This window comes from Sceloporus occidentalis, unplaced genomic scaffold (assembly GCF_023333645.1).
Source record: "Sceloporus occidentalis isolate IW3139 unplaced genomic scaffold, rSceOcc1.0.p SCAF_37, whole genome shotgun sequence".
Classification (NCBI taxonomy): domain Eukaryota; kingdom Metazoa; phylum Chordata; class Lepidosauria; order Squamata; family Phrynosomatidae; genus Sceloporus; species Sceloporus occidentalis.
The window spans coordinates 8921264-8943613 of NW_028317017.1; the positions used below are offsets into that span (position 1 = coordinate 8921264).

The 22350-nt window shown below is 39.9% G+C and overlaps 1 protein-coding gene across 1 annotated transcript; it reads left to right on the forward strand.

Moving 5' to 3' along the window:
* Positions 1 to 2707: 2707 nt before the first annotated feature.
* Positions 2708 to 21546, forward strand: LOC149297807 (tropomodulin-2-like). The gene is made up of 9 exons (XM_089488256.1): positions 2708 to 2833; positions 6610 to 6766; positions 13043 to 13165; positions 13966 to 14044; positions 15927 to 16068; positions 16462 to 16569; positions 17497 to 17640; positions 17732 to 17876; positions 21512 to 21546. The coding sequence occupies exons 1-9, from the start codon at positions 2708 to 2710 to the stop codon at positions 21544 to 21546; spliced, it is 1059 nt and encodes a 352-aa protein (XP_089344382.1).
* Positions 21547 to 22350: the final 804 nt, after the last annotated feature.

The following is a 22350-nucleotide window of genomic DNA, read 5'->3' on the forward strand; positions in this document are numbered from 1 at the left end:
AGAGATAGGGCGGTAGTTAGTCAAACAGACGGGGTCTGAGGAAGGATTCTTTAGAATTGGTGTGATTAGCGCATGCTTGAAGGCAGATGGTACAGATCCAGATGATAGAGAAAGATTGAATAGGTGGGTAAGTGATGGACCAAGGGATGGACATAGAGACTTTGTGAGGTGTGAAGGGATGGGGTCAAGGGGACAGGTTGTTGGGTGAGAGGAAGAAAGAAGAGTGGCTATCTCTTCTTTGGTTGTAGGGGAAAAGGCAGTTAGTATAGTAGGAGTAGAGAGGGTGGTGGTGAGTGGTGTAGGAGGGAGTTGTAAGGAAGAGAGGTCTTTTCTAATAGTCTCGATCTTCTCTTTGAAGTAGGTAGCAAGATCTTGGGCAGTGAGAGAGGTTTGTGGTGTGGGTGTGGAGGGACAGAGAAGGGAGTTGAAAGTAGAAAAAAGGCGTCGTGGGTTGCAAGAAAGAGAGGATATGAGAGTGGAGAAGTAGAGCTGTTTGGCGAGAGAGAGGGCAGAGTTGTAGGTGTGAAGCATGAATTTATAATGAGTAAAGTCTTCGCTGGATTTGGATTTTCTGAAATAACGCTCAGCCGTGCGGCAACACTTCTGAAGAAACCGTGTGGTTTTGGTATGCCATGGTTGGCGTTTAAATTGTCGGGGGTAACTTGTAGTAATTGGAGCTATGGTGTCGAGGGATGAAGCAAGTGTGTTGTTGTAAAAAGAGGCTGCTGTGTCTGGGCAGGAAAGGGTTAACATGGAAGGTAAGAGAGGTTCGAGTGAGGCTGACAGTTGGGTAATGGTATTTTCTGGTAATGGCCTACAAGTATGAGGTGAGCGTTGTAAGTATGTCTTGTTAGGGGTTAGCACTGGAGAAAAAGATAGGAGGTGGTGGTCAGACAGAGGGAACGGGTAAATGGAGAAATCTGAAAGGGAGCATGATCTGGAGAAAACCAGATCGAGTGAGTGTCCCTCAGTGTGCGTAGGGGAATTAGTCCATTGAGAGAGACCAGAGGAAGATGTCAGGGAGAGGAGTTTGGAGCTTGCAGAGTTGTTAGATATATCTAAAGGGATGTTAAAGTCACCCAGAATAAGACAGGGGATATTAGGAGAGAGGAAGAAAGGGAGCCAGGCAGAGAGGTGGTCAAAGAACTGTGAGGTAGGACCTGGAGGGCGATATATGACAGCAATTTGAAGAGAGAGTGGAGAGAAAAGACGGATTGTGTGAGCTTCAAAGGAACCGAATGAGAGGGAGGGAGGGCTTGGTATATTCTGGAAGGTGCAGTGAGGTGAGAGAAGGATGCCTACACCACCACCCTTTCTGCCATCAGGCCTAGGAGTGTGGCTGAAGTGTAGTCCTCCGAAGGAGAGTGCAGCAGAAGTCATTAACTTGACTTGTCCGTGTTTTGGCCTGCTGTAATATTTAACAAAACCAGAGAGTGTCCAATAAAACCCAAATACCCTGAAAGAACATTAAAATTAAGAAAAAGTTTTTCAACGCCAATTAGCACGTTGTGTGGTTGGGGTCTTGGACATCATCTATTTATCTGAGTAATCATCCTTTAGGTGCATAGTAGAAAGTACTGCACCAGGAGTTGGGAACCTTGCCCGTGAGCGGCACTATTGGTGGGCTTATGGGGGCCCTGCTCATGAGCTTACAATCTATCATTAAGCTAGAAAAGCAATCCATCAAAAGTAATAAGTACTAAATATTCATGATGCACTAAAAAGCAATCTGTCCAACATAGGAAGCCATAACAATAATCATCCATTTACTGTGCCCTTTCTATTCTTTCCGCTCCAGCAGATGAATCGTATAATTGTGCCAAAGCAATGCGGGAATTTGTAATAGTTATGGAATTCTGGCTAGTACCTTTGTTACAATATAATTTAGAAAGACGATTCAGATTAACCTTTTTTTTGTTAGCTCTTTTCCACGCAGGAGATATGTTGGGCTGAACACCTCTCCTTGTACATGATGTACCGCCAGATATTGCTGGCTTGGCTAATGCTGTAAGCGGGGGTCTATTGAGACCCCTGTGTGCATGTACAGAAAGCACTACCATTGATTTCAACGGGAGCATTTTTCAGCCACTGATTCAATGCATGTGTAGCTGAAGTTTCTCCCTACATATTTTTTTTTTATATATATTTAATGAATTCATATTAAAATTAGTATAATATATATGAATATATATGCATTCTTTTTTTTAAGTGGATCATTCCTTTAAAGTATTTGATGGCTTTTATCAGTACATACGCCATGCTTTTTGATAGGTAGAGTGGCCTTCAAATGATATTTTCTGTAAGTTTTGTTTAATTATTGGGTAATAATGGGATTTTTTGTCTTTGTTTAAACAAAAAAGCATTGGTATTTTATGTATCATTATCTATTGTAAATGTTCTAATGGATCCTGATACTAGATATGTTTCTATATAGAATGTGTTGCCTTTTGCTCTCCCTGGTGAACAGAGCTAATTCCTGTTGGGAGACTATTTGTGATATCACAGGGTTGCATAATGCCCAAATTATACTTATTTTACATCACTTTCTTTCTGTATTATTTATTTGTTTGGCATAGTAGAGAACAGTTGAATGGCACCTTTAATGTAGGACATAAGTTGTGTTAGTTACTCTTTTTTAATTAGTATCATTTGCTTCTTGACTTTAACAGGGGCAAAGGTAAAGCCAGAAACTCAAGATTTCTAAACCATGTCTCTGCCATTTCGAAAGGACTTTGATAAGTACAAGAATATAAATGAGGATGAAATTCTAAGCAAACTATCAGAAGATGAGCTGAAACAGCTGGAGACCGTCCTTGAAGAACTTGATCCGGAAGTAAGTGCAGTGCTAACTTCTGATATCATTTAGATACTATAGACTTGGTGTGGAAGAAGTGTAATAATGTTCTAATGATGGTCGATTGCACATGGTCTGTCAACTGCTATTTACAAGTAAGGCTCTGTGCCGACAGTGTTCACGATGGATGTTGCTGCTGCCATTACGAGGATATAGCAGTGTGATGCTAGTAATGCACTTTTACTAAAGACCATAAGAGCAATGACCTTGAGGCAAACCAATGAACTTGTATGAACAGTAACGCCAGTGCATTTGTTGTCTGGATTTTGAGTGAACATTCATCTTTAAAGTATCACTATGTAAAAAAGCTTTCCTGAAAGCCACAGTCACTCTTTCATCGTAAGCAATGATCTGTTTATAGCCAACGTCTAATTTTCACCAAGATCGATAGACTGGAACTTAATTAGAAGGTAGTTCCCGAGCCACAGTTGGCGTCTTTCCTGCATTAAAAGGCACACGGCACATGAAGTCATATACTGGCGCTCCATGTCTTAAGGGCACACATCGCCTTCTAATGCAGTCTATGGAGGCTGTGCTGAGCCGGTAGAGCCTCCGTAGTGTAAATGGGCCAGTTGGGGAGATCAAATATCTGTAACCAGCCCATTGAGTAGCGGGAAAACAAGGGGCCTGATCATTCAGTAGGACAACCATCCCCAGTTTTGCAGCAGGGGGAATGCTGCCACCCTAGACCTGCCGCCCTAGGCCTACTCTGCCTAGGTCAGGACATATCACTGCCTCTACCTCAAATTTCAGGCGTGGGTTTATCTCATCAGATGGACCATACCTTCTGAAAATTCCAAGAGTCAAACAAACATTTTAGCTTCTGTTAAAAAAAATTTAAAAGCGATCCTGTTGATTTTAAAATGATCAATTTCCTGCCACTGATCAGTGGAGCAAAAGGACAGACCATTGTGAAGGCTGCAGCTTCTCCCTAAGGTAAGTGTTTTTATTTCTTATTGGCAGAGTTAAATAATGCATATTAAAGTAATTGCAAAGTACTTTAATATTCATTCTATTTTGGGAGGCTGTCGGCCCCCAAAGTCTCCACTGTACTGACCTGCAACATATCAGCTCTCTTTGTTAACCCCTTAAGGACAATGGTCGGTCCCAAAACCCATTGAAAACAATGCATTTTGGGGCTTTGTCATTAAGGGGTTAAAGAACGTGTTGTTTCATCTTCTTATTTAATATACCTATATAATACTAATATATATATAACATGTGAGATCTCAGTTAATCTTATGACTATATAACTGACATTTCCTTAACTCCTTCTGTCTACTAGACTTGTTTCTATAATCTGGGTTGTGCTATGGTTCTCTGCCACTGCAGCCGGACACCATGGGTCAGTAACTAGATGAGTCTGAATGTATTTGGCAGCTCCTGCAGATGGTTCCCGTTTTGGGGTATTATAGAGCTAACTGCAGGAGGATTAAGGTTCACTTCATAATTGAACTGTGTACCAATCAAACGAGAGACGTAGGTCATAGCATGAACGGTGGAGCTAGTACAGGACCAAATTGAATTAGAGCCCCATAGTCATTATTGGATCGTTTGTCCAAGTTTTCTTGTGAAGCCAGTTGTACCAACTTGGGGTGCAGTTCAGATATTTACCAACCGCCAAGGGGAAGGACCAAAAAAATATCACAATGCATTTAAAAAGCATTTAATAAAGACTGCCCAGCCTCTCCTCCGCATAAGAATTTGGCAATATAAGAGGAAAAACAAAAGTGATAAACATTGTGTGTCATGGTAGGCAACAGAGTTAAACACATTAGGGTTAAATTAGGTATCCTTAGTACCCCCTGATCCGCTCTCCCCTTAATACATAAAGTGTAAGGGATTTTATCTCAAGATTGGGTTAGAAATCCCACCCACCTCCTATAATGTGTTAAATCCAAAAAATACTGAGTGATTCAGATTTTTATACAAAAAAAAAGTTATTTAAATGTCAGATTGACATCTGGAAGAATAACCTGTGATATCGATACTCTTCCCAAAGAGTTAATGCGTCATTACACCATCGTACTAATTAAGAACAGTCATGTTACTTACAATGGCTTAATTATGTCGTTTTCTTTTTAGATTTACTCCGCTTTTTTTTTTTTAATACTCTCTCCTGCACGCTGGCAGCAAAACTTCCCCCAGAAGCCAATAGCAACAAAGAAAAACTCTTTACTAACTGCTAAGTCACCTTAAGTGGGAACAAATGACTATTCCCACATAACTTCAAATTAAACACACGTGTTTGTGCTGAAGTTTCCATTCAGACAGGTCAATTAATAACTTCACAGGCAGGAGTGTGATTCAACCCAATAAAGAATCGACATAGTTTGATAATAGCTGTTTCGTTGCCACAGTTTGTCGGTGTTAATATCACAAAAAATGTAAACACACTTTAATTATCTAAAAATACTTAGGCAGTAATGAGTTTATATTCTGCTAAGGACTCCTGCTGCAACCAGCACGTTAAATGAGTTAAAGGGACATTCCAGTCAGTCAGTGTCCTCGAAACGATAAATGCAGATGAAAGTATTTTGTAACTACTTTCCTCTTCCCTACCACTCACTGTTATTGTGCTCAGTTTTGGGACCTTTGGCTTTTATAGCTTGTGATAGCTTTCCTTGTGATATAGTCTAGATTACCGCAATACTCGCTCACACACCACTCTAGTCCATTCTGATCACCTCTGCCAGTCTAATCTTCTTAGCCCATAGCTTTTCACATCTGCTGGCCCACTCCAGAAACCATCCATTCTCCCCTTTTTTGCGTGACCTTGTCAACCCCTCAAATTATCTTCATCCAAGTGATCTCTCTATCTCATCCCCGCAACCTCCAATGAGACTGTAAACTCACAAGAGCAGGACCATTGCATTCATTTATATAGTGCCAGCTATATATATAGTGCTGTTGCAACAGGTTACAGTGAAAGTAAATAAGACAATTTAAATAGTGTTAACAAACGTTAAAGATACTGGTACAGAAGGAGAAAAGGACCATGCTGGTGCGGTCTTCTTGGGGGTTGAAGGGGAATAGAAACAGTGGGCAAGGACTGCTTGGATGAGGAGTCCTTGCCCACTGTTGGTGAGGACATGGATAACTGTGTTGATCTTGCAGGTGGACATGGGAAATGGTTTCTTTGGCATGCTGGTTGAGGATATTAGGAGGGGGTTGGAAGCATATTTGCATTTGAGAGCAGAGATATGGAGGGGTGCAGTTGTTGAGGGCTGTATAGGTCATTTTTTAAAATGTAATACTGTAGTGTATAGGTAGTCAATGAAGTGATTGACACAGTGGGGCAGCAGATGAAGAACGGTGGAGATGGAAAATGAGTCTGGCAGCAGTGTTCAGGGTAGATTGTAGCGATGCAAGGCAGGAGAAGGGGAGAGCAGTAAGTGGGAAGTTGCGATAATCCAGACGGGATATGGACTAATATTTCAGTTGTTTCTTGTGTGAGGAAACAACAGATTCGTGAGACGTTGGTCAGGTAAATGGGGCAGGAGTAAGTGTGAGTGACTGGATGTTAAGGATGAAAGAGAGAGCAGAGTCAGGTTTGACAGAAAGTCAGCAAATTCAGTCTATTGGGTGAATGGTGAACTTGTCAGTAATAGACATGTCAGGAATTGTGGACAAAAGGGATTGTGATAGAATTATGAAATATGCTGGCACTTTATACATAAATGCAAAGTAATCTTAATTTGTCTTGGCAAACCCTAATTTATTGTGCAAGTTCACAGTTGTCTCATCATTTTCAGAATGCTCTGCTGCCGGCTGGTTTGCGACAGAAGGATCAAACAACTAAGGAAGCATCTGGAACATTTGACCGAGAACACCTCCTGGCTTATTTACAGAAAGAAGCATTGGAGCATCAAGATAGAGAAGACTGCGTTCCTTTTACCGGAGAGAAGAAAGGTAAGAAAATAATCCTCCAGACCTTCTACTATGAGTTATATAATTACACGATTCCTCAGCAGCAAAAACAAATGCAGACCTGCTTCTATGTCTGGTTCTTGATACCTTCCGAAGAGTGGCACACAAAATGGGGTTTAGTGCTTAATTTGTGATTGCACCCCTCTACAAGTTTCTGCATGGCAGTAGGAGAGGGGCATGGACCAATCTCTTCGGGTTATCTCAGAGACAACAAGTAGCAGCCCTAAAAACCTCACATTCACAGCGGATTAGGCATTTGTGTGGGCATTAAATGATTAGTTTAATGCCACCCAAAGGTGATGGGTACAGTAGAAAAATTAAGTCTTTCTGCGCTGGCTAAGTCCACGCAGTGATGTTGTTTTGGAACTCGATTAGTAATGAAGGTCAGCACTGTTGTGCTGTGAGTTTATTTATTCAATTCAGTGGTTAGATTTGCTTGTTTGTGCTTGACTTTGGTGAATTACACGGAACATGTGTTTTTTATTATAATGGAAGAGAAGACATAATGTTTCCCATCTGATACATTAGCAGAAAAAAGCTGTTTGGCCATCATTCAAATATTTGTATGGTTGTTGGCTATAATGTTTTTTTTTGCTACGCCTACTATACTGCGTGCCAAACTGCCATGGGGGCTTCCACTTTTATTTTGCCAAAGTAACACACCAAAGGCATACCAAAACATGTGGTTCTGAGACATCCTGGACGAAATAAGCTATCTTGCTGGTCCATTTGCATTTCAAACAGGATTGTGCCTGGAAATATACCTAGGGGACAAATTGTTTGGAAAAACAATAAACCATCTTAGAAGTGTATGGAGTTTAGGAGACACGTAGGGCTGGTGGACAATGTGGTCCTCTGTGTAAGAACTGGGTCCAGACTTAATACAAGGAGGGGAGATGGGGCTTTTAGTTGGATCTAGTTGCCATATCCCCTTTATACCTGGAAAAGAACCAGGTACAGCCAGCCTCTTGTTTTAAGTTTTTCACTGAGACGCTCTGATACAAAAAGATGCAAGAGGTGGACAGGAGAATGTGGGACTTAAATAACCTGCCCCCCCTTCCCAATAGGGTCCATCTGTACATAGAACCACCCGCTCTTTAAATGCAACTTTTATGAACACGCTGGCTTAGAAAACGATACCACAATCCAGTATACTATATAAAAACAAAATAATCTCTTTTTTTCAATAACCAGGAAATGGCTGAAAAAGTATACAAACCTTCAAAGTAGTTCCAACTGGAATCCAAACTCCTAATCTCTTCACAAAACTTTTCAGCTGTTTTTAAATAGATTTATTATTTGAGTGCAAATAACAGCTTTTGTATCTATAAAAATGCCACAAACTCTCTGCTAAATTTAGAAAATGTATCGCAGAACGGAAGTTCTGCTAAAAATAAACTCATTAAAAACATATCACGCGTGGACAGTGTATACGCTTTCCATGTAACCGGACATCGCTGCATAAGACAGCAAGAAGAAAGAACGAGCAACAAATAAAATGAGGTGGAGTAGTATTGGCCGCTAGGTAATGATCAAACAGAATATAATGAAGACTAGTGGATAGCAAGACATTCCCGGAAAGCCATTATATGTGCATACTAGAAGAGCGGTATATAATATGCCAAATGAGTAAAGCCCATTTTAATTCAAAAGAGAAGTGGCAGAACTAACAGGCATAAGTTAAAGTTACAGAGGTAAAGGCTGAGGGCTAATCTATTTGACAAAAAGGGTAGTTGATACTTGGAAAGACTTCCAGTGAAAGTGGCACAGGGAAACATGGTAGATGAAATCAAGAAAAGAGACCAGATGGGCTACTTGGTTCTTTTCGGTCATTGCTATCTACATATCTACGGTATTTAGCAAGGAATAAATTAATGTCTAATTGTATCGATGAGGATCAGTACTTCCTATTGCACAATAAGTACTAATACACATGATTTCTTGTGAATGCTTTGCTCAGCTACTCGTTTTTGATAAAATCCTGATCCATACACAACTAACCAGTGATGCCATTAGCTCCTTTAATGCTTTGAATGCAGTTATAGGTGCAAATTGGCAGCAGCCATGTTTTTGTGACAAATATATATATATATATATATATATATACATATACATTGATTTGACTGCGCACCGTGCCCTCCTTTATTGATTCTTCATGTTATTCCATTTGTTGTCCTCCATGCTTCATTGTTAACAGCTGTTACGATTCTGTCTTTTTGGGGCTTTGTAAACTCCTTGGCTTACACAGCTAAATAAATATGTGTTTTTGGCACCCCACTCTGCTAAAAAGCAATATAGCTGGCAGAGAGGGAAAAATAATTTAAGCTTAAAAGAATCAAGTTTACATGTTTTTATCCAAAGGCTATAGAACTTGCTAAGGGATGAGACACATACACATATTCTGTGTGGGAAACTGTTACCCATAATCAGTGTGAGGGATTAATGCCAGAACACCTACCTTGGTCACGATTAGGGCAGAACCAACCAGAAGTACATAACTAAACTTTGAGTTATTCTTCCCCTTTATTACAAACTGGTAAGAGGGAGAGTCCTTCTATGTGATCTAAATCCATCTGTTCCTCCGAACTGTTTGGTGTGTATGAGCGGGATCTACAGAACTAAAAGATACAGTAATGGAAATAGAACTTGATGGTAGATTTTTTTTAAACTTCTGCTCAAAGTTTTTCCCATTTATGCCATCTCAGTAAAGTAAAACTTCCTTACATTACATCTAAGACTCTGACCCTCTAGCTTTAGGCCTCTTGTCCTAACATTTCTGCTCCTTTTAAGTATACCGGTAATTCCCGTCGGTGCTTTGTAAATTCCTTTACGATAGAAATGTTTCCGTCACAACCCTCATGCTTCTCTCCTTCAGGCTACGTGAGATCCTTTCTCCTTTCCTGATCATCGTAGGTTGTTACAAGGACTAGTGAGGAGAATCGAGTTCTGTATTTCTTACTCTGAGTCTGTTCATTTCTTAAATGCATCAGCAAATAAATACCCTCTGCCTTTTCGTGACACATTTGGCGTGTTCCATTGAGAGAAACATAAACTGTATCTCTCTTACTATCCCAACAATTTGCCACAAATAATGGTCATGTGCCTGTTCATGCGTACATGTGCTTGTGGTGGGTTGTCATCACAATGACCCAATTTCAGATGTTGATTGCATACTTCTGCGTATCAAAGACAGCAGACTTCCCACGTAAAGCCATCGCCATCCACCTGTGTTCGCAATAAAGGGCAGATCAACAAAACAGGATGTCAAAGAAATATGTTAACAAAATAGGTGCATTAAGTGAATGCTTGTTTATCTGTTGTTCAGAACAAACAAAACTACAGCGGTACTGGACTGTTACAGATTTCAGTGTGAATAACCCGAAACATTCTCTGGAGCAGATCTGGTTTGTGTCCAGCTCTAGGACACATACTCATTTAATTACTATGACATCATTTCCAAAGCTGATTGCAATATATCTGTTTCTGTTGGTATCTGTCATGTCTTTAAAGCAGTTTGTTTTGAAAAAAAAAAAAAGTTAATGTTTATCTATAGATGTTTTGACATGCTTGTGGTTTTTAGTGATACATTTTAACCTACTTGGCAGATCGCCAACCTTTCATTCAACAAGAGCAATTTTTTATCAATGATGGATTACAAGCTAATATGAAATAATAAAAGGGAACACTTAAACAACACAATGTAACTCGAAGTCAATCACACATCTGTGAAATCACACTGTCCACTCAGGAAGCAAAACTGATGGACAATCAATGTCACACGCTGTTGTGCAAATGGAACAGACAGCAGGTGGAAATTATAGGCAATTAGCAAGACACCCCCAATAAAGGAGTGGTTCTGCAGGTGGTGACCACAGACCACTTCTCAGTTCCTATGCTTCCTGGCTGATGTTTTGGTCACTTTTGAATGCTGGCGGTGCTGTCGCTCTAGTGGTAGCATGAGACGGAGTCTACAACCCACACAAGTGGCTCAGGTAGTGCAGCTCATCCAGGATGGCACATCAATGCGAGCTGTGGCCAGTAGGTTTGCTATGTCTGTCAGCGTACTGTCCAGAGCATGGAGGCGCTACCAGGAGACAGGCCAGTACATCAGGAGACGTGGAGGAGGCCGTAGGAGGGCAACAACCCAGCAGCAGGACCGCTACCTCTGCCTTTGTGCAAGGAGGAGCAGGAGGAGCACTGCCAGAGCCCTGCAAAATGACCTCCAGCAGGCCACAAATGTGCATGTGTCCACTCAAACGGTCAGAAACAGACTCCATGAGGGTGGTATGAGGGCCCGACGTCCACAGGTGGGGGGTGTGCTTACAGTCCAACATCGTGCAGGACGTTTGGCATTTGCCAGAGAACACCAGGATTGGCATATTCGCCACTGGCGCCCTGTGCTCTTCACAGATGAAAGCAGATTCACACTGAGCACATGTGACAGATGTGACAGAGTCTGCTGCCTGCAACATCCTCCAGCATGACTGGTTTCACGGTGGGTCAGTAATGGTGTGGGGTGGCATTTCTTTGGGGGGCCGCACAGCCCTTGCCAGAGGTAGCCTGACTGCCATTAGGTACCGAGATGAGATCCTCAGACCCCTTGTGAGACCATATGCTGGTGCGGTTGGCCCTTGGTTCCTTCTAATGCAAGAGGAAGGCATTGATGCTGTGGACTGGCCCGCCCATTCCCCAGACCTGAATCCGATTGAGCACATCTGGGACATCACGTCTCGCTCCATCCACCAACGTCATGTTGCACCACAGACTGTCCAGGAGTTGGCGGATGCTTTAGTTCAGGTCTGGGAGGACATCCCTCAGGAGACCATCCGCAACCTCATCAGGAGCATGCCCAGGCCTTGTAGGGAGGTCATACGGGCACGTGGAGGCCACACACTCTACTGAGCCTCATTGTGACTTCTTTTAAGGACATTACATCAAAGTTGGATCAGTGTGGTTTTCCATTTTCATTTTGAGTGTGACTCCATATCCAGACCTCCATGGGTTGATAAATTTGATTTCCATTGAGAATTTTTGTGTGATTTTGTTGTCAGCACATTCAACTATGTAAACATCTAGGATGTGTAATCTTAGCGTTCCCTTTAATTTTTGGAGCAGTGTTTTTGGAGACATATAACATTTGTAGACATATGGAAATTGTATTTGTGTTGTTCATCATCTATGTCATCATCATGACCTCATATGCAACTTAATTATTGCCAGATGGTAATGTCATACAAATTATAAAAATATCCACCTCTTTTAATTTTTTGGTTTGTTTTAATGCCAGTATACTGTCATGATTTATTTACATTCCCTGCAGGAATGTTTGATGGTGATGGGCAAGCTGGCCCAACAGGAAGGTCATGGACCTTTTATATAAGCCATCATTATGACAACATTTATAGGTGTACCAAAACTGAGTAAAAGATAGGAACTTTGCAGATGTGAGTGTTTCATGCAATATATTTAGATGTATTTTACATATATATATTTAAATAGTCCTACACCTACTACAGAGCATATTATCAACACATTGTTTAATCTGTCTTCCAGGCACAACATTATTATAATTTTTTTTTGTAAAAAAGCTAAAATGTTTATCTTTAGATTTTTTTTTTTTGTAAAAAAGCTAAAATGTTTATCTTTAGTCCTTTTTTTCTAGTAAAAGAGCCAGTACCCCCGCCTGTTCTGCACAACGCAACTTAAAACTGGAGCTGAATTACATGAATCGGTGCCCAAAATAGCTGATTGTTATTCGGTGCAGAGTCTGCACCCAAAACTGGCTGTAAGAAGTGGTCTGTGTGCTGTCCTGTGATTCATTTATCTTTGGTTCGCTCTGTGAAAGATCCCAAAACTAACACATAAAAGGGTGTGTGGAGTTTTCATCCACAGATAGAATGTGATTTCTGTTGGATTTCAGCAGCACTCGTTATTTTAAAGTCATACATCCCATTAGTCCTATTTTCACGGTACAGTCACTTTTTTTGAGTAGCTGTCCCACTACGACAATTAAGTTAGTAATAGAAGTAGGATATAGCTGGTGCATTGGATAACTATTTAGACTTACAGAAACAAAAGATAAGAAGCACCCTGCTCAAGCAAGCTGACAATCTAGACAAGACATTGTCTAGACAAGACATACTATTCCAACAGTTTATTGTGAGAAACCATGAACCTTTGAGCCCTATTAGAAATGTCACAAGCTGATTCTATTCTTTAAAAGTTGGTACTATTAAGACGTCTCTTACTGTCACGCAGGTAAAGTGTTTGTTCCCAAGTGCATGCCTTCAGAGCGCCAGCCCGAGGAGAAGGTGACTCTGGAACCAGAACTGGAAGAAGCTCTTGCCAGCGCTACAGACACTGAGCTTAGTGATCTTGCAAGTAAGTAGAGATTTGCTATATTTATCATTGTTATCGATGCATATGTAGCCCGCAATCTATTTTGGCTTTTACTTTCTTTTTTTCTCGTCTTATTTTGTTATTTGTGGGCAGCTTGTACCAACAAAGGACAACAAGGTCTACCGAGCATACGTATGCTGTACTGTGAACAAAATTTCACTGGATGAGTTAGTGTGCTGGGAATCCTTCAAGATATTGGATACTTGAAGTTTGTGCTGCCGTACATTATCAGTTACTCCATTTTTATGTACCATGTAAACCGCAAGCTCTTGTACCAAATGCAGCTGGCTATTAAACTAGATATGCAAGGGAAACCAAATGAAATATACAGACATACATCTCTTCTGAGAAATATGTATTTTTTAGCTACAGCAGCCCACCGTTACTATTATATAATGTCATTTGATACAATCAACAGATATTTCCGCTCAACGAAACAAGTGCTTGTAGTATGAAAATGTTTCTTACACAGTTTTATGTCAGTTATTTTGGAGGCTTGCGAGAAGGGCACTCTTTACCTAATGTATCGGTTTGTCTTAGTCTGTCAGTTCTAGTTTCCTCATACCCCTTTAATATATATTTGCTGTAGGAAACACATGCATATGGGGGGATTCTGCATTTAGAAAAGGGGCAACAGGAAAATGTAAAGGGGCCACCAGCTATCATATGCATTAAAGTGCACATGATGGCTGGGGTGACCCTTTCATTTGCTGCTTAAATCTGGGCTTGATTATTTTTTTTTTTAGTAAACATTCTTAGTTGTCATCTTTTTTTTTTTCCAGCCGTCCTTGGAGTGCAGCATTTTTCCAGCCGACCTCAAGGAAACGAAGAAGGAAACCGAGATGGGACAGAAAGACGTAAGAATCAGCATTTTCATTAGCAGATACCCCTGTGGGGTTTTCAAACATACATTTGGGGAAATATTGCACATCATGTTAAATCAATGTTACGTTGCATTGAAAGTGCTTTCACTTATCTATCGTGTATGTTTTGTTGCCAAGGGGCAAAAAAATAGAATAGCAGCTAAAACAAATAAAATATTCATAATGAATATTTGCTGGACATGCAGTCTTCACTCATGCATCTTTACGCTTAACCAATTTTTGAACCATGTGATTATCTCAAATTATATATATATATATATATATATATATATACATAGCAATCTAACTATGTATATACTATATATATATATATATATATATATATATATATATATATGTATATATATATACAGTATATGCATAGTTAGATTGCTAAGTTCCTAATTCACCTTTATCCAGTGAAGAATGCATTATATAGGGCCAGCTCAGGCCTTCATGCGGGAAAAGTTGGGAACTGAAGGCACATCTCTCTTGCTATCTTACTTGCAACCTCTCACTTTAGTGAATAAACCCCTCTGTTCACTAGCGTGGGAGTTGGCAGGAGGCTCACGACTTCTGTATACATTACGTAGGGCTAACCCCAGTGAGCTTCTAGCACATGAAAAGCTTAGATGACATGTTCTGTATAAAGCAAATTTAAATCAATGATATTTCTTGCAAGTCCCCTCGCCATTTGAACTATTCAATACACAGGGCTGGCTCGGCCCTTCTTGCAGGAGAAACTAATATCCCTTCGTAATGTATAGTGAATTCAGTCATTTGAAAGCACAGCTCTCCTGCAAACGCTTGCTTTGGTGAATAAACCCAACTGACATGTCAAAAAAGAAGGAAAGGATGGCGGAAATCTGGAAACCACTAAGCAAGTCAAAGGTCAAATGAGTGGAATTGATTATTTTGTGAATCATGGGTATAGAGATGTAACTTCAGCTCAGCACATGCATACATATGATATATGATAGTTATTTCTCAACGTCATCAATCAAGTCATACACATTCAAACATAGATGATTATGTTAATTTCTGGACACCGTTGAACAGTATCTGATGCACGATTTAGGAGATCACCAAGTGCCAACAATATAATAATATAACTTTAACCATCAGTGGGTCACAATCAAGAAATATTAATACATTTTAAAACTTGACCCCTTTCATTAGTATAATATATGGTTACACTGGCTCATTAGTTAGGTATTTCCTTCTTTTTTGTTTGTTAAATCTGGTATTCAGCATCTTGTGTTTTTTAGCTTTAAATCTATTCACTAATGTGACTGAGCAGTCTTAAGATCCTTATTAGAGATGAAAGGGGGGCTATCACTGCATTTTGGATGTAATAAAGGTGGTATACAGGAGGAAACACATATGGATTTCATGTAGAATTGTGTATCATGTTCTGTCCTATATGAAATTGTATCCAGACATGTGGACAGGGACACTGTAGGAGGCCTGGGGTCTTGAAGTAGGATGAAGGCAATATCTTGATGGATTTAATACCGTTAATGAGTGCAATGGTTGATTGATGGCTCCCTGATCCAGTAGAACACAAACCATGATGAACAGATTCCAAATTTTTTTTGTAGTATCTGCCACATAAAAGGTGTTATCTTCTTACCATACTTTGGTAAGATTGATAGTATATCATATAATTACAGTGACATAACTCAAGTACAATATTGGCAATAAGGTAATCAGACAATAACAAGGGTTTCCCTTTAAGCTGTATTTCACTACATGAGAACAGATTAAATTACAGAATTAATATAATAACAGCCCTATTTGATGCCTACAATACTATTTATATAGGTGCTACTAAATAGTATAAAAAAATGATTTTATTTCTCAGTGATAATGACCTTTTGTTCTCCTGTAGATGTTGTCAAAGCCGAGAAGGTGAAGCCCATGACTGAAGACCCTCCAAACCCCACCAATGTTGAAGAAAGTTTGCAAAGGATAAAAGCAAATGATCCTTTTCTATTAAACGTCAATTTGAACAACATCAAGGTAATCATGTTGGAAAGCAGTATATGGCATTTTTGTTAGTGTACCGTTTGCTCTGGCTATAAAATGATTACACAAGATAATATAAGGTACATTAAAAGTACATTTTTCCTGAAATGCCTTTGGCACTCCTTATGTCATGCTCAGAATGTAAATATCATATTGCCAACCCAAGATTTAAGCCCCCTGTGTTACTTTATACACTTAACTTGAAGAGGGTCAGAAAGGACTTTCACTCCTCCATCCATAATATAATAGTACAGAATACGCAGAATAGTCATTCACTACCCATACAGTATAGGGCAACGGGTGTCCACGTTTTTTTTCCACATTGGGACACTTCATCTGAAATGTTTGTGTTAAACAGGTTTTAACAAAATATTTTCTTCATTTTAGAACATCCCTATCCCAACTCTCAAGGAATTTGCAAAGGCTTTGGAGAAGAACACTCACGTGAAGTCGTTCAGCCTCGCAGCCACAAGGAGCAATGATCCAGTGGCTATTGTAAGTTAGGAGAATATCTGAGCATACTTGTGCTTTCTAGGTATTCTACTTTTTAAATGAAAGCATATCTGGTGATCTTGGCTAGACTTTCCCATCCCTCTTCAATCACTACCATTTTTATTCCTAATACATCACATTTGTTTTATAAAGTGTCAGTGAAGATTAACAATAACATAAACATTGACAATATACAATATGACAACATGGTTAACGCACATTAAGACTGACTGGTACCGATGGAGAAGACGGTTCTGCTCTTGATAGCTCACATCTATTACTGGCAGAAGGAAGATATATAACAATGGAGAAATCATAAACTTCAAAGATTACAAAGGTCACAATCCATTGTATATCTTATAAGTTGCTTTATTATAGATGGAGTATGTTTGATAGTAGACAATGAAATTAAGGCTCTATTTGGCTGTAAACAGCCAATAATTGCACAGTGTTATTTCAACAATGATTTAGTGAATTCAGTTGTGTTAGAAAAATATTTAATGAAAAAAACATTTTATTGTGGGTTTTCCATGTATAACATGATTCAACTGTAAGATAAGCTTGGGTTTTTATGAACTTTTCTGCCAGTGCTCTAAATAAGTTGGGAGGCAGCTGAAGAAGAACCATCTATTAATTTAGCTGGGTTCTACCAAGCTCTTATTCTTTCTGTCCAATCTACAGATTTTAGATAATGCTTTCTTAGGAAACAGTTTCACTGTTATGTACATATGAACATAAACACTTACTAATGATTGAAGGCATAGGATGAATATGATACATATATAACGATATGTGCTACACAACATGAGAAACGCTAGACGCGAGCCGGTACTTTGCGAGGCACATACCATTATATGTGTCATATTCACCCTATGCCTTCAATTATTAGTTAGTGTTTATTTAAAGCTAACATTCATTCTCTTTTAACAGGCCTTTGCAGATATGCTAAAAATGAACAAAACCCTGAAGAGCCTCAACGTTGAAACTAACTTCATAACTGGAAGTGGAATAATGGCACTTGTTGATGCTCTGAAAGAGAACAAGACACTCACAGAGATCAAAATTGCCAATCAGGTAAACATAGAATAATTTATATGGCACTGTACAGAGAGGAACTGTGTAACACAACAGAGATAGATTCACATATCTTTTTACTTTTCACCAGAGACAGCAGCTGGGGACTGCGGTGGAGATGGAGATTGCTCAGATGCTAGAAGAGAACTCTACAGTTCTTAAATTTGGATATCAGTTTACACAACAAGGTCCAAGGACCAGGGTAGCAGCAGCCATCACCAAGAATAACGACCTAGGTGAGACATGTGTTGTATAGATAGACACATAATGTTTCATGCACATTAGGTTGTATTCCAAAACTATTAAATACTGTGCGAGCCAGGCCATGGCTGAGGGTTCTTGGATATCACTTACTGCCCTAATCTAATCTACATATAAAAGTGGACATCTGACTCTCCCATCTGTCCTATAGTCGTCAGTCTCGGCATTTTGTAAATTGAACCAACTAATGTATTTGAATCTCCAGTGAAACAAGTTAAGGACTCAGAACTAATGTTTTGATTGAAGATTAAAGAAAGTTTGGACAGTTTTGTCTACTAATATTATCTTCTGCCATTGGCCCCGTTTTATTTTATAATAAGTCTGAATTTATTCCCCCTATCTTTCCTACCCATCGGCATAGTGTTTCCACAGCCTTTCTCTTTCCTGACATAGAGACCCTGGACTATGTGACAGCTGTCTCTGCTGTCAGCCTGAAGATAATGCCTTTGTGTTTAGTGACCAGTAGGGATCGCAGTGGATTGATTGGGTGTAAAGTCCCCGGTGCACATGCATGCAGTGACATGGGTTCAGCGACTGAACCTATGATGCAAGGAGACTTCCAAGAGGTGAATAGTGGAACAGTGCTGTTTAATGGTCCCTTAAAACCACATATATGTGTACAGCGTGTATGTGACTTCTCCTTAAAGCCACATACATGCACCACAAATAATCGACGTTTCACTTTGTTAGGGAACGGGGTTCACTGTATTTGTCCCTCAGGCATCAGATGCTCATTGTGAAATTACCTCTACACCTATACTGATCATTAAGTCATTGACCCGACTATCACAGTGTTTAGTTATAACATGCAGCAAAACACTTCTTTAAAAATACTAATACATTCAGGTGTAGGGCAGCTTAGCCAGATTCAGCAACCGATGCAAATAAGGACTTAATTTCCGAGATATGCATTCAAAGCCAAACACTTCTAACGTCAGCCATTTATGACTCATCTGCAGTTTATTTCTAGATTGAGTCACAGAAGAGAGGTAATTATTCCCTCTGTGACCATTTGTAGCCTAGTTTGTTGGCAATATCGAGGCATAACCTTTCATCTATTCTTCTGTCATTTATCAGTGTTGGTATAGTAAATAATGACACTTTAAAAGGGACTGAAAGCTGCTTCTGTCAATCTTAGGGGGACATTAGGAAGATATTGGTAGTAGAAGAGAATACTAAATAGTCACCAGACCGCTTTAAGAAGTTGGCAGCGCGATGCGTTATATGGTTTGCATTGGCCAGTATGATGTCACTGTTGTCAATGGAAATCTGACTCAATCAGCTGCCAGTATGATGTCACTGTTGTCAATGGAAATCTGACTCAATCAGCTGCAGAGCTACGCCAGGTTTCCACTTAGCAATTAGATGTGACATTTGCAGACAAAATAGTGTTGGATGGCTACATTTCTGAACGAAAGTAATAGCACTTGGACCATATTTAACAACTGCTGACATGTACTGTGCCTCGGTGTAGCAGGCAGGGAGATGCTACAAAGTTTGAATGTGGAATTTGGTTTAACATTTTCTGTGAAAACTCAAGATGGTAATTTATGTGTTGGGTGTCCTTGGGTCATTTTATCACCTCTGTACAAACTGATCTGGAATCTGTAACCTGCAAGGTATGATTAGTGATTATCTCCCCAAAGTGTTTGGCAGAAAAAAACATAGCGAGTGTGTATCTCACGTGTTTGGTCTATATGGCTTAATCATAGATACTGAAACAAAGAGACCAGAGGCATTATATGGGCATTCCAATTCATCACAAGTAACAAAACACATGTGCCTAATTGGAATGCCCATATAATTACATCAGCAAATGCTTCTTGAGAAAAGCATGTCAAAGTAGCCCTAAAACACACATTCTATTCCATTTCATTGATTGGACTCCAGGTTTGCCAACTCCTGACTCCAATTAGCTTTTGTTGAAGTGATTATCCTAGGGCAGGGGTGTCCAACATGCGGCCCGCAGGCCAAATGCGGCCCGCGGGACCTGGAGGTGCGGCCCGCGTGAGATCGGCAGCCAGGATCACAAGAGCCCTGCTGCTTACTTGTGGGAGGGTCTATTCTCTGCTCCAGCTGCTTCCTCTGTGGGGAGAACGAGGGAGGCAGCGCCCCCTGCTGAAGTCTGTGATCGGCATCGAGAGCTGTAGAGCAGGTAAGGGGGTGGGGAAGGTTGTGTGAATGAGTATGTCTGATTGAGGGAATTAATCTGTGAATGAATGAATTTGTGTGTGTGTGTGTGATAGCATGGATGTGTAAGTGCTGGAACCTAGGCATGATGGGACTGTGATTTCTGTTAACAATCCCACTCCTATCATGCCAAGTCAGCCAGTACATGCTGAAACCTGGCTAGCTGCCCCCCTTGTGTATTGATGCTGCCAGCAGTATGGGGTCTGCACTTACAGCCACCCTGTACCAGCATGTACTGGCTGACTTGGGATGATAGGAGTGTGATTGCTAACAGCAATCTGCTAACAGCAATCACAGTCCCATCATGCCTAGGTTCCAGCATTTACTGGTTGCCTGGGTATAAAAAGAGTGTGTTTGCTGTTAGCAATCCCACTCCTATCATGCCAAGTCAGCCAGTACATGCTGAAACCTGGCTAGCTGCCCCCCTTGTGTATTAATGCTGCCAGCAGTATGGGGTCTGCACTTACAGACACCCTGTACCAGCATGTACTGGCTGATTTGGGATGATAGGAGTGGGATTGCTAACAGCTAACAGCAATCACAGTCCCATCATGCCTAGGTTCCAGCATTTACTGGTTGCCTGGGTATAAAAAGAGTGTGTTTGCTGTTAGCAATCACACTCCTATTATGCCAAGTCATATTGTGGATTTTGTTTGTCCAATTGTGGTGTGTTACTTTTAATAAAAGCGTGGTTACACACTAAAATTAGACAAAAAATACCGGTACAATGCCCAGCCAACCAGTACATGCTGGAATCTGGGTATGCCTGAGATTGCTGTTAACAATCATAATATATAATTTTTTTGTACAATTTTGGTGTAAAACTTACTTTTATTAAAAGTGTGTGGGGGGTCACTTTCAGTTTCGGCTAAGTGAACCCTGAATTTTTGGTTTTGGTCCAGAATTTTCTTTTTAGTGTATCCCTAAAATAAATAGAACTATTTTATTTTTACTTATCCAGAATCCTGAATTTGTAGGCCCAGAAATCCCAGAAATCAGTGAGAGGAAAAGTAAACGTTTTGTGTCATTTACTTTTTTTTAATCTGCATATCTTATTAAAGGCCATATTTTCTCACAGTGAAAAATGAGTGCGGCCCGCGCACGGATACAATTCTGATGAAGTGGCCCACTGCAGAAAAAACTTGGACGCCCCTGTCCTAGGGGGTTCACATATTTTTTTCAAACCCACATTGTAAATGTATTCAATATAGGAAAGAACAATACAATGATGTGTATGTTATTAGTTAAAACAGAATGTGTTTGTTAATTATTGTAACTTAGATGAAGACCATAATTTAAGACAAATTTGTACATAAATACTGGTCATTCCAAAGGGTTTACTTACATTTTCTTGCCACTGTATATATGGTTTATGGAACACATTTAATCCATATGCAAATTATGATTCTTTGTTTTGCAGTTCGGCTTAAACGAGTTGAAAGAGAACACCAGTAGACTGATCGATCATGGAATACCAAGAGAAAAAGCTCTATACCAGACTGTGAAAATGCACTAGTGGAAATGCAGTCATAACGGACATTTCTATTGATATTTTTCAAAGACTTTACCATTGAACACACCGATGGAGACTTGGAAGAGAATATTATTGTCTAAACTCTGTGTTGATTCTTCTCACGTAAAAAAGAAAAACGTTACAGTTCTCTTGTGTTGTTGTCTAAAGCATGAGCTTCTGTCATGTGTATGAGAATAATGTTGCCAAGTATAAGGTGCTGTAATATTAACACAGTGTTTTTTTGAATTAACATCTTATAGAACACGATTTCATGCCACAGATTAACTGAACGTGACAACCACTTTATATGTGGATTTTGTATGCAACACACGTTTCTTAGAAGTATCAGCTGTGCATTTTGATGACCCAGTTAAGCATAACATTTGGAGTATAATATAAAAGCATAATTCTAACTCAGAATTGTAGGAACACGGGAACATTATACAAAATAACTTTACGTTGTGTTTATCTCTTAATAGTTTAATTATCCTATAGAGTATATGACATCACTGGTGTTCTACTCAATCAATCTCTCATCTTTTATCTGCTTTCTCTTTGAGATACAATTAGCAGATGAAGATTTTTGATACCTTTTCAGCACTATCCAGGCCAGTCCAACACACATTGCCAAGAGGGAAGGCATAAAAAAATGGGGAGCATAAAGAATCCAGGCAGGGTGTAAGTCCTTGGCACTCTGGATTTGGAAATATAGATAAGCCACACAACGGAGCTTCAGGCAAAATCAG